The sequence below is a fragment of the Salmo salar genome, chromosome ssa15 (assembly GCF_905237065.1).
Source record: "Salmo salar chromosome ssa15, Ssal_v3.1, whole genome shotgun sequence".
NCBI lineage: Eukaryota > Metazoa > Chordata > Actinopteri > Salmoniformes > Salmonidae > Salmo > Salmo salar.
Window position 1 is genome coordinate 7406882 of NC_059456.1, and position 19079 is coordinate 7425960.

Consider the following 19079-nt stretch of genomic DNA (forward strand, 5'->3'; position numbering starts at 1 on the left):
CACCCACATATGCAATGACATCACCTGGTTTCAATGATGTTTCTAGAGACAATATCTATCTCATCATCACTCAATGCGTAGGTTTACCTCTACTGTATTCACATCCTACCATACCTTTGTACATTATACCTTGAAGCTATTTGATCGCCCCCAGAAACCTGCTCCTTTTACTCTCTGTTCCGGACGTCCTAGACGACTAATTCTCATAGCTTTTAGCCGTACCCTTATCCTACTCCTCCTCTGTTCCTCTGGCGATGTAGAGGTTAATCCAGGCCCTGCAGTGCCTAGCTCCACTCCTATTCCCCAGGCGCTCTCTTTTGTTGACTTCTGTAACCGTAAAAGCCTTGGTTTCATGCATGTTAACATTAGAAGCCTCCTCCCTAAGTTTGTTTTATTCACTGCTTTAGCACACTCTGCCAACCCGGATGTCCTAGCCATGTCTGAATCCTGGCTTAGGAAGACCACCAAAAACTCTGAAATCTCCATCCCTAACTACAACATTTTCAGATAAGATAGAACGGCCAAAGGGGGCGGTGTTGCAATCTACTGCAGAGATAACCTGCAGAGTTCTGTCCTACTATCCAGGTCTGTACCCAAACAATTTGAACTTCTACTTTTAAAAATCCACCTCTCTAAAAACAAGTCTCTCACCGTTGCCGCTTGCTATAGACCACCCTCTTCCCCCAGCTGTGCTCTGGACACCATATGTGAACTGATTGCCCCCCATCTATCTTCAGAGATCGTGCTGCTTGGTGACCTAAACTGGGACATGCTTAACACCACGGCCATCCTACAATCTAAGCTTGTTGCCCTTAATTTGTGTGAGATTATCAATGAACCTACCAGGTACAATCCCAAAGCCGTAAACACAGGCACCCTCATAGATATCATCCTAACCAACTTGCCCTCTAAATACACCTCTGCTGTTTTCAACCAAGATCTCAGCGATCACTGCCTCATTGCCTGTATCCGTAATGGGTCAGCGGTCAAACGATCTCCACTCATCACTGTCAAACACTCCCTGAAACACTTCAGCGAGCAGGCCTTTCTAAACGACCTGGCCTGGGTATACTGGAAGGATATTGACCTCATCCTGATCACTGCCTCATTGCCTGTATCCGTAATGGGTCAGCGGTCAAACGACCTCCACTCATCACTGTCAAACACTCCCTGAAACACTTCAGCAAGCAGGCGTTTCTAATCGACCTGGCCCGGGTATCCTGGAAGGATATTGACCTCATCCCGTCAGTAGAGGATGCCTGGTTATTCTTTAAAAATGCTTTCCTCACCATCTTAAATAAGCATGCCCCATTCAAGAAATTTAGAACCAGGAACAGATATAGCCCTTGGTTCTCTCCAGACCTAACTGCCCTTAACCAGCACAAAAACATCCTGTGGCGTTCTGCATTAGCATCGAACAGCCCCCGTGATATGCAACTTTTCAGGGAAGTTAGAAACCAATATAAACAGGCAGTTAGAAAAGCCAAGGCTAGCTTTTTCAAGCAGAAATTTGCTTCCTGCAACACAAACTCAAAAAAGTTCTGGGACACTGTAAAGTCCATGGAGAATAAGAGCACCTCCTCCCAGCTGCCCACTGCACCGAGGATAGGAAATTCTGTCACCACCGATAAATCCACTATAATTGAGAATTTCAATAAGCATTTTTCTACAGCTGGCCATGCTTTCCACCTGGCTACCCCTACCCCTACCGCGGTCAACAGCACTGCACCCCCCACAGCAACTCGCCCAAGCCTTCCCCATTTCTCTTTCTCCCAAATCCAGTCAGCTGATGTTCTGAAAGAGCTGCAAAATCTGGATCCCTACAAATCAGCCGGGCTAGACAATCTGGACCCTTTCTTTCTAAAATTATCTGCCGAAATTGTTGCAACTCCTATTACTAGCCTGTTCAACCTCTCTTTCGTGTCGTCTGGATTCCCAAAGATTGGAAAGCAGCTACGGTCATCCCCCTCTTCAACGGGGTGGACACTCTTGACCCAAACTGCTACAGACCTATATCTATCCTACTCTGCCTTTCTAAGGTCTTCAAAAGCCAAGTCAACAAACAGATTACCGACCATTTCGAATCCCACCGTACCTTCTCCACTATGCAATCTGGTTTCAGAGCTGGTCATGGGTGCACCTCAGCCACACTCAAGGTCCTAAATTATATCTTATTCGCCATCGATAAGAAACAATACTGTGCTGCCGTATTCATTGACCTGGCCAAGGCTTTCGACTCTGTCAATCACCACATCCTCATCAGCAGACTCAACAGCCTCGGTTTCTCTAATGATTGCCTCACCTGGTTCACCAACTACTTCTCTGATAGAGTTCAGTGTGTCAAATCGGAGGGCCTGTTGTCCGGACCTCTGGCAGTCTCTATGGGGGTGCCACAGGGTTCAATTCTTGGGCCAACTCTTTTCTCTGTATACATCAATTATGTCGCTCTTGCTGCTGGTGAGTCTCTGATCCACCTCTACGCAGACGACACCATTCTGTATACTTCTGGCCCTTCTTTGGACACTGTGTTAACTAACCTCCAGACGAGCTTCAATGCCATACAACTCTCCTTCCGTGGCCTCCAACTGCTCCTAAATACAAGTAAAACTAAATGCATGCTCTTCAACCGATTGCTCCCCGCACCCGCCCGCCCGTCCAGCATCACTACTCTGGACGGTTCTGACTTAGAATATGTGGACAACTACAAATACCTAGGTGTCTGGTTAGACTGTAAACTCTCCTTCCAGACTCACATCAAACATCTCCAATCCAAAGTTAAATCTAGAATTGGCTTCCTACTTCGCAACAAAGCATCCTTCACTCATGCTGCCAAACATGCCCTCGTAAAACTGACCATCCTACCGATCCTCGACTTCGGTGATGTCATTTATAAAATAGCCTCCAACACCCTACTCAACAAATTGGATGCAGTCTATCACAGTGCCATCCATTTTGTCACCAAAGCCCCATATACTACCCACCACTGCGACCTGTATGCTCTCGTTGGCTGGCCCTCGCTTCATACTCGTCGCCAAACCCACTGGTTCCAGGTCATCTACAAGACCCTGCTAGGTAAACATAGGTCACCATAGCAGCACCCACCCGTAGCACACGCTCCAGCAGGTATATTTCACTGGTCACCCCCATAGCCAATTCCTCCTTTGGCCGCCTCTCCTTCCAGTTCTCTGCTGCCAATGACTGGAACGAACTACAAAAATCTCTGAAACTGGAAACACTTATCTCCCTCACCAGCTTTAAGCGCCAGCTGTCAGAGCAGCTCACAGATCACTGCACATAGCCCATCTATAAATAGCCCAAACAATTACCTTATCCCCTACTGTATTTATTTATTTATTTTGTTCCCTTGCTCCCCAGTATTTCTACTTTGCACATTCACCTACTGCAAATCTACAATTCCAGTGTTTTTTAATTGCTATGTATTTACTTCACCACCGTGGCCTTTTTATTGCCTTTACCTCCCTTATGTCACCTCATTTGCTCACATTGTATATAGACTTGTTTTTGTACTGTAATATTGACTGTATGTTTGTTTTATTCCATGTGTAACTCTGTGTTGTTGTATGTGTCGAACTGCTTTGCTTTATCTTGGCCAGGTTGCAGTTGTAAATTGTTCTCAACTTGCCTACCTGGTTAAAAAATAACCTACTCCCTTCTGTTCCCATTATATGACATTATCTCCTGTACAGTTTTCCTTGTACTATAAAAATATCTGCCCTATACTACTTTCCTCCCATCGTCTCTGCCTGCAATCTAACCCAATCTAATCCATTTTTCTGAATCAATGTTTTAATTTCCCCTCTACCCAACTCCATAACATCATTTTTCACTGCTCTTTTTGCTATTATTTTCACGGTTGTCGTAGGATGAAGCGGACCAAAGTGCAGCGTGATTATCGTTCCAGATATTTTATTGAACTGTGAAACTATGCAATACATACAAAATAAACAGAATAAACAAAAACAACAAACCGTGACGAAGAGTTAACATACACTTAATCAAAATCAATCTCCCACAAACCCAGGTGGGAAAAACACCTACTTAAGTATGATCTCCAATTAGAGACAACGATGACCAGCTGCCTCTAATTGGAGATCATCCCAAACAAAACCCAACATAGAAATACAAAACTAGAACATAACATAGAAAATCTAAAGAAAAATCCCCCTGTCATGCCCTGACCTACTCTACCATAGAAAATAACAGCTTTCTATGGTTAGGACGTGAAAAGATAATTATTTATTTCAGCTTTTATTTCTTTCATCACATTCCCAGTGGGTCAGAAGTTTACATACAGTCAATTAGTATTTGGTAGCATTGTCTTTAAATTGTTTAACTTGGGTCAAACATTTCGGGTAGCCTTCCACAAGCTTCCCACAATAAGTTGGGTGAATTTTGGCCCATTCCTCCTGGCAGAGCTGGTGTAACTGAGATCCGTTCAGTTCTGCCCACAAATTTTCTATGGGATTGAGATCAGGGCTTTATGATGGTCACTCCAATACCTTGACTTTGTTGTCCTTAAGCCATTTTGTCACAACTTTGGAAGTATGTTTGTGGTCATTGTCCATTTGGAAGACCCATTTGCGACCAAGCTTTAACTTCCTGAACGATGTCTTGACATGTTGCTTCAATATAGCCACATAATTTTCCATTCCTCATGATGCCATCTATTTTGTGAAGTGTACCAGTCCCTCCTGCAGCAAAGCACCCCCACAACATGATAATGCCACCCCTGTGCTTCATGGTTGGGATGGTATTCTTCGGCTTGCAAGCTTCCCTCTTTTTCCTCCAAACAAAAAGATGGTCATTATGGCCAAACTGTTCTATTCTTATTTCATCAGACCAGAGGACATTTCTCCAAAAAGTACAATCTTTGTCCCCATGTGCAGTTGCAAAACCGTAGTCTGGCTTTTTTATGGCGGTTTTGGAGCAGTGGCTTCTTCCTTGCTGGGAGGCCTTTCAGGTTATGTCAGTATTGGACTCGTTTTACTGTGCATATAGATACTTTTGTACCTGTTTCCTCCAGCAACTTCACAAGGTCCTTTGCTGTTGTTCTGGGATTGATTTGCACTTTTCGCACCAAAGTACATCTCTAGGAGACAGAATGTGTCTCTTTCCTGAGCGGTATGACGGCTGCGTGGTCCCATGGTGTTTATAGTTGCGTACTATTGTTTGTACAGATGAACGTGGTACCTTCAGGCATTTGGAAATTGCTCCCAAGGATGAACCAGACCTGTGGAGGTATACAATTTTTTTTCTGAGGTCTTGGCTGATTTCTTTAGATTTCCCTATGATATCAAGCAAAGGGTCACTGAGTTTGAAGGTAGGCCTTGAAATACATCCACAGGTACACCTCCAATTGACTCAAATGATGTCAATTAGCCTATCAAAAGCTTCTAAAGCCATGACATCATTTTCTGGAATTTTCCAAGCTGTTTAAAGGCACAGTCAACATAGTTAATGTAAACATCTGACCCACTGGAATTGTGATAGTGAATTATAAGTGAAATAATCTGTCTGTAAACAATTGTTGGAAAAATGACTTGTGTCATGCACAGAGTAGATGTCCTAACCGACTTGCCAAAACTATAGTTTGTTAACAAGAGATTTGTAGAATTGTTTAATAACGAGTTTTAATGACTCCAACCTAAGTGTACGTAAACTTCCGACTTCAACTGTATATAATACCCAACAACAATAATTGTAATTCTTGAACCGTTCAAGCTAGAAACACCAAACCAACTTTCACATTTGTATTTATTACGGATGCCTTGGCAGCAGCTACTCTTCCTGGGGTCTAAAAAAGTTTAAGGCAATTACAAAATACAACAGCACATCACACAACACATATCTACAATACAACACGTTATTACACTCTACCACAACATATTTACAATACAACACATTATTACACCACTACTCTACCACAATATACCTACAATACAAAATCCATCATACAGCAATATCAGTCAATCATGTATTTATAAAATGTATTTATAAAGCCGATGTCACAAAGTGCTATACAGAAACCCAGCCTAAAACCCCAAACAGCAAGCAATGCAGATGTAGAAGCACGGTGGCTGGGAAAAACACCCTAGAAAGGCTGGAACCTAGGAAGAAACCTAGAGAGGAACCAGGCTATGAGGGGTGGCCAGTCCTCTTCTGGCTGTGCTGGGTGGAGAATTTAACAGTACATGGTCAAGATGTTCAAATGTTCATAGATGACCAGCAGGGTCAAATAATAATAATCACAGTGGTTGTTGAGGGTGCAACAGGTCAGCACCTCAGGAGTAAATTTCAGTTGGCTTTTCATAGCCGAGGATTCAGAGTTAGGGACAGCTGGTGTGGTAGAGAGAGAGTCCAAAACAGCAGGTCTGGGACAGGTAGCACTTCCGGTGAATAGGTCAGGGTTCCATAGCCGCAGGCAGAACAGTTGAAACTGGAGCAGCAGCACAACCAGGTGGACTGGGGACAGCAAGGAGTCATCAGGCCAGGTAGTCCTGAGGCATGGTCCTAGGGCTCAGGTCCTCCGGGAGTAGAGGGAGAGAGAATTAGAGGGAGCATACTTAAATTCACACAGGACAGACAGGAGAAATACTCCAGATATAACAGACTGACCCTAGCCCCCTGACACAAACTATTGTAGCATAAATACTGGAGGCTGAGACAGGAGGGGTTGGGAGACACTGTGGCCCTGTCCGACGATACCTCCGGACAGGGCCAACCAGACAGGATATAACCCCACCCACTTTGCCAAAGCACAGCCCCCACACCACTAGAGGGATATCTTCAAACCACCAACTTACTACCCTGAGACAAGGCTGAGTATAGTCCACGAAGATCTCCCCCAGGCGCACAAACCCAAGGGGGCGACCAACCTGAACAGGAAGATCACGTCAGTGACTCAACCCACTCAAGTGACGCACTCCTCCTAGGGACGGCATGGAAGAGCACCAGTAAGCCAGTGACAGCCCCTGTAATAAGGTTAGAGGAAGAGAATCCTTGTGGAGAGAGGGGAACTGGCCAGGCAGAGACAGCAAGGGCGGTTCTTCACTCCAGTGCCTTTCCGTTCACCTTCACACCCCTGGGCCAGACTACACTCAATCATAGGATCTACTGAAGAGATGAGTCTTCAATAAAGACTTAAAGGTTGAGACCGAGTCTGTCTCTCTCACATGCATAGGCAGACCATTCCATATAATTGGAGCTCTATAGGAGAAAGCCCTGCCTCCAGCTGTTTGCTTAGAAATTCTAGGGACAGTAAGGAGGCCTGCGTCTTGTGACCATAGCGTACGTGTTGGAATGTACGGCAGGACCAAATCGGAGATATAGGTAGGAGGAAGCCCATGTAACGCTTTGTAGGTTAGCAGTAAAAGGACCAACCCCATGATTCAGCTGGCTAGGACAAACCCCAAGATTCAGCTGGCTAGGATCAACCCCATGATTCAGCTGGCTAGGACCAACCCCATGATTCAGCTGGCTAGGATCAACCCCATGATTCAGCTGGCTAGGACAAACCCCATGATTCAGCTGGCTAGGATCCACCCCATGATTCAGCTGGCTAGGACAAACCCCATGATTCAGCTGGCTAGGATCAACCCCATGATTCAGCTGGCTAGGACAAACCCCATGATTCAGCTGGCTAGGATCAACCCCATGATTCAGCTGGCTAGGACAAACCCCATGATTCAGCTGGCTAGGACAAACCCCATGATTCAGCTGGCTAGGACAAAACCCCATGATTCAGCTGGCTAGGACAAACCCCATGATTCAGCTGGCTAGGACAAACCCCATGATTCAGCTGGCTAGGACAAACCCCATGATTCAGCTGGCTAGGATCAACCCCATGATTCAGCTGGCTAGGACAAACCCCATGATTCAGCTGGCTAGGACAAACCCCATGATTCAGCTTGCTAGGACCAACCCCATGATTCAGCTTGCTAGGACAAACCTCTTACAGACACACCTCTTAGTATAATACAAACAACAAAGCACGCCACAAAGCGTCTCATAGTAAGTTTGATCTAGGCACATGTATCAGAGTAGGTAGGAGTGCTGATCCAGGATCAGTCCATACGATCGTATTAGTTATGATCTAACATTATAAACTGATCTCATATCAGCACTCCTACTTGAGGTCATCCTGCCTTAAATAGCATTACTGTACCAATAAACAACAGACAATACTCTGGAATCAGCTGTTGTTACTCAATACTTCTATGGGGACACATTTCATAGGGCTTGTAGTTAATGTAATTTCTTATACTTTTTTGTGTGTTTTTGGTGTCAGTGATTTTAAAAATGATCTAATACGTTTGTATATCAAAGACAGTGAGACTTCAGTCTCCTTACGGGTCATAAACTACAAACATGTAAGGAAAAAAAAAACGTTTTTTTATTGTTTTACTCTTCATATCTGTACAAATACCATCAGACTTTGTATGTACATATGAAATTTACATTTAAAAAAAAAATTAAAATACTGAACTATATACTTACAACAGAATTTGTATATTTCTCTTGTGATTTTTTTTGAAAAACGAAAATGCATTCTGACAAGAACAACAGAGGTATGAGAAAAGCAAAGTGATGAGGTTTAATACAGTGTATATGTACGCGTATAGCATTCTAGTCAGGCGAGCTCTGCAAGAGCTACATGGAGCACAACATTGGCATCACACAAATGTTCATGGCACATCTTGTGACAAAAATCAAGTGTTGTCCCCCCCCCCAAAAAAACATATCTGTTCTAAAATAAAAAAATTAAATTAAAATACTGCTACTGGTTGATGTTTGTCTGGGTTAGACAGACATCTCCATTGGTAGAAACACATTGTAAGGGAGTAACTAATGCTGCATTCATAACCAAGTGAGAATTCAATTCCATTTAAATTTCAGTCAATTCAGGAAGTACACTGAAATTCCAATTCTCTTCAATGATTTTCAGTGAGGATCATTTGGAATTGGGTTTACTTCCTGAATCGACTGGAATTAAAATAGAACTGATCCTAACAACTGTCCCTTTAGCGAGTTATAATAATGGGTTAATAACAAAAAAAAGCATAAACATTTCTGTACATAAATGATTGACAGATAAGATAAGATTTCCCGCCATAAATAAACACACAGTAGGCTAAACATGCATTCATGTGTGAATGATAAACATCTGTGATAATAGAGATATCTGACAGTGAGAACATAAGCAGGTTAGTACAGCTCAGGGAAGCATGAAAGCCAATTACAGCTTACAGAAAGGAGACGGATATTTTACTCAATAAATAACACTGCTTCTCTTTGGAGAAATATATTTTCTTCATTATAAAAAAAAATAAAAAAATGAAGGAAAAAATAAACAGGACAACAAAATCAATAGAAACAAGTGGTAACAATAACATGGTACATAGTAATCCTGAACATTGTAAATGTATAAATTATTTTTTTTAAAACCACAAAACATAGTATAAATAAAACATCTAGCAGAACTGAACTATATGTATAAATAAGCATATACATATGTGCTGTACAGTATGGACAACATGAGACCTGGCCCTAGGACTGTTCCCTTCCTGGAGACCAGGCAGGTAGATAGACAGCCTATCCAACCAATAAGGAGAGCATGTGGATATGATAGACAGCCTATCCAACCAATAAGGAGGTCAGGTGGATATGATAGACAGCCTATCCAACCAATAAGGAGAGCATGCGGATATGATAGACAGCCAATGCACCAAATAAGGAGGACAGGTGTATATGATAGACAGCCTATCCATCCAATAAGGAGGTCAGGTTTGATATGATAGTCTATCCATCCAATAAGGGGGACAGATGGATGTGAACCATGTAGTCCTGATCTTCTTGCTCCTCCTCCTCTTCCTCACGGTCTTCTGTTATGGCTAGATGGGAGAATATATGATAGCCGGTGTATGAATAAGGAGCACAACAGCAACGCAGCAGAACAATATTCAGTGAATGTTCTCAAAAGCCCCACCCCCCCCACTCCCTGCACAAAGCCACAGAAAAGCGTGGTGGTGTTGGCATGTTTCAGGGAAGAGAGGGGACTTGGCAGTCTACGATGCACTGAGGCATCCATGCCATACTTACAGGGGGGGGGTATGAGGTCCTCAATGGCTTTCTCATTTATTTATTTTTAAGTCTCCTTTTGTCTCAGACACAGTACAGTTGCTGCCATTGGGCGGAGAGTTTCTCTGGGGTCATGGCAGTTTGACCTATGACCCCTATCAAGCAGGACATGAGCCAGGCCAACCACACAGCTTCGATTTTTGGAAACGTAAAAGGCAAGAGAGACAACAATACAAACAGGCAGTACGTCATCAAATCCAAAAGGGATATGTTATATATATATATATATATATATATATATATATTCTGATAGACAACATTCATTACAATCAGCACACACAGCAGTCAGTATAGATAGATGGATAGAACACATGTTAATTTTCTACAAGTAGAAAGAGACTGAGGAGAAATAAGAGAGCATTGTTCTGCAAGCTGCTACTTCTGCTTATAGGGTAAATGCTTCTTTCATGAGGTGATCATGGCAAAGGTCCTTTTAGAGAAGTTGTTATCCACACGTACCTTAATAAGGCACATTTACATTAAAGTAGTCAGTCGAACATCATATAATCATGTAGTGTAGTGGAAGAAATCCAGATTTATTAATCAGGATGAAAATGAAATGATTTCATCAGACATTCTTTGACATATAGCGACTTAAAATGTAGCTTCTATCATTTCTTTGAGGCTATTTTGGGACAGTTTGAAGGCAGGTACAGCCCCAGTTTAGTGAGCAGGTAGAATCTTGGTAGAAATAGGTAGTCTGTGTTAAGGTTCAATTTAAATAATCTTAGATAAATCGGCACCAGTTTTTACAATCACCTTATGCACTTTTATGAATGTATGCAACTGGTGTGTGTGTTCATTCTGACTCTATATTACGTGTTAACATGCCGTTACAGACATCGTGTAATTTAAATTGATTGATTACACCCCAAAATAAAAAAACATAACGCATTATTGACATGAAATTAGCAATGTGACCATGGAATGTTGAACCTGTAGAGATATTACCCTGATGTGTCTGTCTAGATTAAAAATAAAATAAAAACTATGACCATTTTTTTTTTTTTAACGAAGAAAAAAAACTGCATGGAAGTGAAAGATGACAGATTACTATGAGATTATAACCACAAACTAGATGTTAAATACTGAACATTTTACTGTTCTAATTGTAAAAGTTAGTCTCTTGTTAGTTTCATGGAGTTAGCATCTCAACCTCTCCCCCCCTAAAAAAAAAGAGTTATCTTTTGAACTGTCCTTAACCTGTTGATATATATATATTTTTACAACTTTTTCATTTGTTTTTGCAGATTTTGTTTTGTTTTTTTTGTTAGAGAAGCCAGCAACACAGACAACATCATGCAAGTTCTCCCATTCTCAAGTCCTTTCAGATGCGTGAGCTGAGCGGAGCTGTGCCGGCGGGTGGGCGGGGTAGGAGTTTGCAGGGGCGGGGGGGCTCAAGACGAGATGAGGGAAGGATTATTGTTGGGAAAGATCATGGAATTGTCTTTTGCTGTGGTGATTACTTACAGTTGCAAGATCCTGAATGCTTAACCTCCAGGAGCGTTCCCAGAGAGCAGGCAGTCTGCTTCATAACACACTCTGAGGGGTAGGTGGTGTTGTCGCTGGCGCACACCGGCTCGTCCGTCCGGCTCTCCGAACACGCCTCACAGATGGAGCAGCGGCCTCGGCTCATCCTGGCATCCCACAGACACTTCTTCCCTGCGCTGCACTGGATGTCCTCGCACGACTTGGCCTCTGGAGCCAGAGAGAGGAGAGGAGAGGAGAAGAAAGACAGAACTTATCAGACTGACGCCTCGTTGGTGCTGCTTGGCATATCACCATGTAACCGTAGTGGGTCATATTGAGTCAAATAACCATTTAACCGTAGTGGGTCATAGTGAACCATGTCCTATGTTAGGTCATCTTTGGTGCTGCTTGGCATATCACCATGTAACCGTAGTGGGTCGTGGTGAATCATATCACCATGTAACCGTAGTGGGTCGTGTTGAATCATATCACCATGTAATCCGTGGGGGTCGTATTGTGTCATATAACCATGTAACCGTAGTGGGTCGTGGTGAATCATATCACCATGTAACCGTAGTGGGTCGTGGTGAATCATATAACCATGTAACCGTAGTGGGTCGTGGTGAATCATATCACCATGTAACCGTAGTGGGTCATAGTGAGTCATGTCCTATGTAAGGTCATGTGTGGTCAAGTATCATTGTAGTAGGGAGGAAAATCTTCCTCAGCTGTGTTGTGGGTAATGTTGCCAACTTCAGGAAACAATCAGACGTCCATCATATTCTAAACAGTAACAAGTACAAAGTAGTCCCAGGTATGTATACTGAACTGGCCCTCCACAGCTTCAATGGCTCTGCTTGGAGAACCTCCATTTATGTGGAATGTTGGCAGAGTGGACTAAAAACAACTAAAATGTTGGCAAAGAGAAGCAGCCTACGAGGTACAGGCCATAGAAATAGAATGTATAGAATGAATACCCATGAGTTTACCAGTCAGATTTCCAGGGTTAGGGGCTCTAAGTCCCTTCTATAGATTATATTTCTATGGTAAAGCCTACATTCAGACTATATTGTAAGTATTGTACAGCATGGTTAAGAACTGAAATCATTTTCCAATCATTTCCTTCGGAACAGAACCACTATTTTCTTTTCCATTCTGTTCCACTGTTCCGACCAGCATAATACAATTCTGGTTCGAACAAAATAAAAGTACCGGTTTAAATCGTTCCTTTCAGTTCCTTTTTTAACCTGTGAAATATATATATATTTTTACATTTAGCTCCAGAGCGAGCAACCTAGTTGTTTACATGTGTAATGGACAAGTGTAAGGCGGGAGATGCGACAGAAATGTTAAGGGTTGAGAGATAGCGAGAGAGGATGCAGGAGGAGGCTTGAAGCCCTGGACAGTGGTGGTACAACAGGTTGGGAGATAGCGAGAGAGGATGCAGGAGAGGATGCAGGAGGAGGCTTGACGCCCTGGGCAGTGGTGGTACAACAGGTTGGGAGATAGCGAGAGAGGATGCAGGAGAGGATGCAGGAGGAGGCTTGACGCCCTGGGCAGTGGTGGTACAACAGGTTGGGAGATAGCGAGAGAGGATGCAGGAGAGGATGCAGGAGGAGGCTTGAAGCCCTGGGCAGTGGTGGTACAACAGGTTGGGAGATAGCGAGAGAGGATGCAGGAGAGGATGCAGGAGGAGGCTTGAAGCCCTGGACAGTGGTGGTACAACAGGTTGGGAGATAGCGAGAGAGGATGCAGGAGAGGATGCAGGAGGAGGCTTGAAGCCCTGGGCAGTGGTGGTACAACAGGTTCAAAAGTTGGTTTATGTCTTTTCTGGGGCCTGGAGTTTTTTTCTGATCTCATGATCTGGTCAGGTAAAACTCTGGGCTATGACAGGGTTCAATATTAACTTGGTGTCGGACATGGTGTTGTTTTTAAATGCATTGGGATCATGCAGAGTCTATAGGTTGGCAGGCTTTCTCTCTATATTCAGCTATTAATAAGCTACATTTGGTTATTATGATGTGTATTAAAAAAAGCAGTTTCATATAATTTAGCAATGTAACTCATTTTAACGTTGTAAAATAGGACCCTGCCCCTTTAAGACAATTGCGTTCCAAAAGAGATATGGACCTGGCTACAGTATGTTAGTCAAGACTATTGATAAAGAGTATTTTGTAGCTTTCTTTTAGCAGACTAGCAACAGTAGCCAGCGTATTGCTAGTCTGTTCACTTATTGAAGGTTTACTTTTGTAAATCACTTTCCCTAAATATAAATAAACTCAGCGAGTAGATAGATGGGCGCTTCTTTTAGCTCTGGAACAGCTCGCTTGTGTGAACATAGCTATCAACTTCTGTACTGCTCGAGAAGTTGTTATTCGCTGGAGCGTAATGGATGAACAGCCAATCATATTGCTTAAATACAAATAGCATAACTTTTCTTGAGTTTAGTCATCAACGGTTTTTAAACGATAAGACTGCAGCAGAGCAGGCAAGTGTTGAAACGATATCGGTTCTATTTCTGTTCCTCTCAACAACAACAAAAAAAAAAGAAAAAAAAAAGTTTTGGGTTCTGTTCCCTGAACCGGTTCCAACCCCTGCTGTAGTGTGTGGGTTGGGACGGATTTGAGTGTCCAAGAGGGACTACAGTATGTAGGCCATGTCCAGAAATAACCCCTAGCCCCTTCCTCTAGAAACTTGTGAATCTCTTATGCTGCATTTACACAGGCAGCCCAATTCTGATATTTTGCCCAATTATTGGCAAAAGATCTGATCTGATTGGTCAAAAGACCAATTAGTGGTGAAAGATCTGAATTTGGCTGCCTGTGTAAAAGCAGCCTTAGAGAATTGGACATGTGTAAACCATATGCTGGAGTGTCTAGAGGGTAAGGGCAAAAGTTTTTTATGCTGTATTCTATACTGTTGATTCAAAAGCTTTGGCCTACTGACTGATGCATTTCCCCTGGTATGCTACTCCTATAGATGTTCCCAGAAGACACTACTGACTGATGCATTTCCCCTGGTATGCTACTCCTATAGATGTTCCCAGGAGACACTACTGACTGATGCATTACCCCTGGTATGCTACTCCTATAGATGTTCCCAGGAGACACTACTGACTGATGCATTACCCCTGGTATGCTACTCCTATAGATGTTCCCAGAAGACACTACTGACTGATGCATTTCCCCTGGTATGCTACTCCTATAGATGTTCCCAGAAGACACTACTTACTGATGCATTTCCCCTGGTATGCTACTCCTATACATGTTCCCAGAAGACACTACTGACTGATGCATTTCCCCTGGTATGCTACTCCTATAGATGTTCCCAGAAGACACTACTGACTGATGCATTTCCCCTGGTATGCTACTCCTATAGATGTTCCCAGGAGACACTACTGACTGATGCATTTCCCCTGGTATGCTACTCCTATAGATGTTCCCAGAAGACACTACTGACTGATGCATTTCCCCTGGTATGCTACTCCTATACATGTTCCCAGAAGACACTACTTACTGATGCATTTCCCCTGGTATGCTACTCCTATGGATGTTCCCAGAAGACACTACTGACTGATGCATTTCCCCTGGTATGCTACTCCTATACATGTTCCCAGAAGACACTACTTACTGATGCATTTCCCCTGGTATGCTACTCCTATGGATGTTCCCAGGAGACATGTCGCCCTCCTCAGATGGCATGCACTGGCATAGATGATCCCGTCGTTGCCACACAGGAACTGATCCGGTGACGTCTGTTCAGGGCAGATCCGATTACAGGTCACACAGTACGCGTTATTCGTCTGGTCCACGACGCACGTGGAGCTTCCCGGGCATAAGACGTCACGGCAGGTCTCTGTCAGAACAATAAAGGGAGTCAAATGAACATGGTGGTTCATATCTGTAGGGTAACAAGCCAACCAACATGGTGGTTCATATCTGTAGGGTAACAAGCCAACCAACATGGTGGTTCATATCTGTAGAGTAACAAGCCAACCAACATGGTGGTTCATATCTGTAGAGTAACAAGCCAACCAACATGGTGGTTCATATCTGTAGAGTAACAAGCCAACCGACATGGTGGTTCATATCTGTAGGGTAACAAGCCAACCAACACGGTGGTTCATATCTGTAGGGTAACAAGCCAACCAACATGGTGGTTCATATCTGTAGAGTAATAAGCCAACCGACATGGTGGTTCATATCTGTAGGGTAACAAGCCAACCGACATGGTGGTTCATATCTGTAGGGTAACAAGCCAACCGACATGGTGGTTCATATCTGTAGGGTAACAAGCCAACCGACATGGTGGTTCATATCTGTAGAGTAACAAGCCAACCAACATGGTGGTTCATATCTGTAGAGTAACAAGCCAACCAACATGGTGGTTCATATCTGTAGAGTAACAAGCCAACCAACATGGTGGTTCATATCTGTAGAGTAACAAGCCAACCAGAAGTCCCTTAATTAAACACCTGTGAATCGACCGTTACTCACTGTGATCAAATAAAATGCAATCAGACTGAATCCCATTGGCTGCATTTAGACAGGCTGCCCAAATCTGATCTTTGTTTCACTAATTGGTCTTTTGACCAATTAGATCTGATGTGAAAAGATCTGATGTGATTGGTCAAAAGACCAATTATAATGGGAAAAGGTTCCAAAGAATTGAATATGAATGAGTAGCTGATGTTATTTTTTTATGCATTGGGCCTGCTTGCCAGGTAGACTTACTTTTGCATTTGCCCTGGTACTGCACATCCAGGTCCAGATGGACTTTACATTTGGACTTGAGCAACGAACACTCGTCTTTGTATGTTTTTCCATCCGACCCGCAGACAGGTCCTTTCCAAGTCACGTTAGAGCAGTCTGGAGCGCAGACGCAGCGTGGCTTACTTCTCCTGTTCATCTTGCATCTCTTTCCAGGTCCACAGTCCACGTTGTCACACGTTTCTGGAGTGGAAGAGATATCAAGTTTATTAAAATGATAGGAAATACAATTATGAGGAGAGCAGACAATGTTTAGACGCAACGAGGTCAATGACTTAAACGTGCCGACAAATTAATCTAATTGAGTTTTCACTTAAATATAATTGAAGTTGCACATTGTCTTATACACAAGTCACAACTGTTACTACCAGACTTTATGATTTCTAAATACACCTCCATTTAAACAATTCCCCCCAATCCCCCTTCCCCAAAACACGTGTCAATATTGGACTATAAATTGTGCCTTCATGTGTTATACTAATGCTAAAATGTTTATTATATTCTATGAGACATTTACTTTATGTTCCCTATTCTTAAATTGTATTACTTCTTATTGTTGTTGCATTGTGGAGAAGGAACTTGCAAGAAAACATTTCGTTAGACTTTTTTTTTTTTACATTTTAGTCATTTAGCAGACACTCTTTAGCAGATTCCCCCCGTGGGAATCAAACCCACAACCCTGGCGTTGCAAACACCATGCTCTACCAACTGACCCACAGGGAAGACAGTGTATAATGGTGTATAATGTATACCATGTGTATCCCATACATACGACTAATAAAACTTGAACCTTTGCAGGGTATGCAGTTAGGGGCTCCGCCGTTAAAGATCATCCACCGGAACAAGGTGCTGTTGGGTACATCCTCCTCGGTCCATGACGTCCCCAGCCTCCCGCTTCTACAGCACTCCTCTCGGCTCATCCCCGGTACGTAGAGCACCTGGCACCTTCCGTTCTTCCCTTGCTGTAACCAGCAGTTACCAGCTGGAAACAAACATGAAAACGTCCCAGTCAGATTAAAGTCTGAAGCCAAGGCGCTGAGTTACTGAACTGACCCAGTCACAACACGTGTCTGGGTCAGGTTTTTTTTCCATCGTAATGAAAATCTTTTAACACTTGGTTATTCCGTCACCAATGTTCAATACTGACAGCCGGTATGATAGAACTGTATACAAAGTACTGAGTTATCCATGTTCAAAATGCAGACAGTGGAGCAATCTAGTTATATTGACCATTCATTCTGTGTCCGATTATAACAGTCCAGAACAACTGTAGCCTATTCTTGACATTCTTGAATTTTGATGCTCGAACTATACGCATTAACTTTTTACGCATGGTTGTGTAAACTTTGTTCCAAATATATTTGTGCAATTCGCATCCGTGGACGCAGATCACACCGAGACCTATCATAGCAGCATTTTACGAATAGCTACCAAAACAACACTTTGCCCAAAGACACATATGGACACTAACTAACACGAGTAATTTATAACTTTTTTTTTGGGGTGCATTTAAAACGGTTTACATTGTTGACGTTCATTTCAGCGGCAGAAAATTAAGGGACATTTTATGTCATGATGTAATTTATGAGCATAATTATCAGCAACTGTATTCAATCATTATCAATGTAACAATAATAAAGATAATGCCGATCTCCATATGGCAAATAGATCGGAAATGGGTTGGTTGCAACGCACATAAACGACGTTCTATGGGTCAAATAATAATATGTGCTCACAAATTTCAAGCATTTTTTTCTCTCTGCCATGTACCGTCTCCAACTCTATCTCAGTTTGAGGTAAATCATACTGACCGTATTGGACTAGTGATATGGCAATCCGTGAAATTAACAACTAATTCCAAGTATTACAGACTTGGGATAGCAAGTAGGGGGGGGGGGGGATAAATCCATCTAAAAAAAAAATGTAATTCCATGTGCCTTGATCGTGTGGGCTAGAAAACTTGCAATAACATCTTGTTGAAACGACCCTAATGGCACCTGTTTAGTACAGTCAATCTGATAGTGAGCCATTTCAAACCGAATGGAAAGAATGTAGAACTTTTCTTTGAAACGTTTGCAACACTGGAAATTCTGTCGCCGTTACAATTCACATCAAGACGCAAACAGAACAGGATACACTTTGCAGTAAAAGTTTGTTTTTTTTTGGAGGGGGGGGGGGGAATCGAAAAGATTTGGAAAATATAATAATAATATACCTTGTACTTTTTGATCTTCCATGAAATGACAGAGCCATATCACTAATAGAATCATCCCTGGCTGGAGCCGGAGTTTCTGTGGCATCCTGAGCATGGTGCTGGAGACGAAGTGAAGAAGTGAACAAGGTATCGGGTATTGACACTAGCAGCTAAGCGAACGGAGTAAATCTGTTTAAAGGTGGCAGTGAGTGCTGAATGACTGTCAGTCTGAGAATGCAGCGACTCTTTTTAAATCTATAAGGGGTCTCGGGTCGTCTATCTGTGGTGGGCGGTCTTCTGGTCCGTGGGGGTAGGGAGAGGGAGAGAGGGATTCCCCCCCGAAAATGTCTTTCAATCCTAATCAGGTGACATCTATAGTCGCAATTTTCTGTGTCTGACCAAAATTGTTTGGTAAAAGTACTCTTGATGGCAGATTACTTGCTTATTGGCGTGTTCGAAGTCAAGAACAATTTAAAATTCAAAAACCA

General features: G+C 42.8%; 1 protein-coding gene across 2 annotated transcripts; it reads right to left on the reverse strand.

The window, feature by feature from the left end:
- Positions 1–8391: 8391 nt before the first annotated feature.
- LOC106570922 (follistatin-A-like) lies at positions 8392–18865 on the reverse strand. Of its 2 annotated transcripts, none has more exons than XM_045695427.1 (6): positions 18613–18865; positions 17170–17379; positions 16362–16580; positions 15259–15483; positions 11629–11856; positions 8392–9911 (listed from the first exon to the last, which is right to left on the reverse strand). In XM_045695427.1, the coding sequence occupies exons 1-6, from the start codon at positions 18704–18706 to the stop codon at positions 9820–9822; spliced, it is 1068 nt and encodes a 355-aa protein (XP_045551383.1). In that variant the 5' UTR covers positions 18707–18865; the 3' UTR covers positions 8392–9819. The 2 variants fall into 2 exon arrangements, with proteins under 2 accessions (XP_045551383.1, XP_013998984.1); XM_014143509.2 differs by having other exon boundaries at positions 17188–17379; positions 18613–18862.
- Positions 18866–19079: the final 214 nt, after the last annotated feature.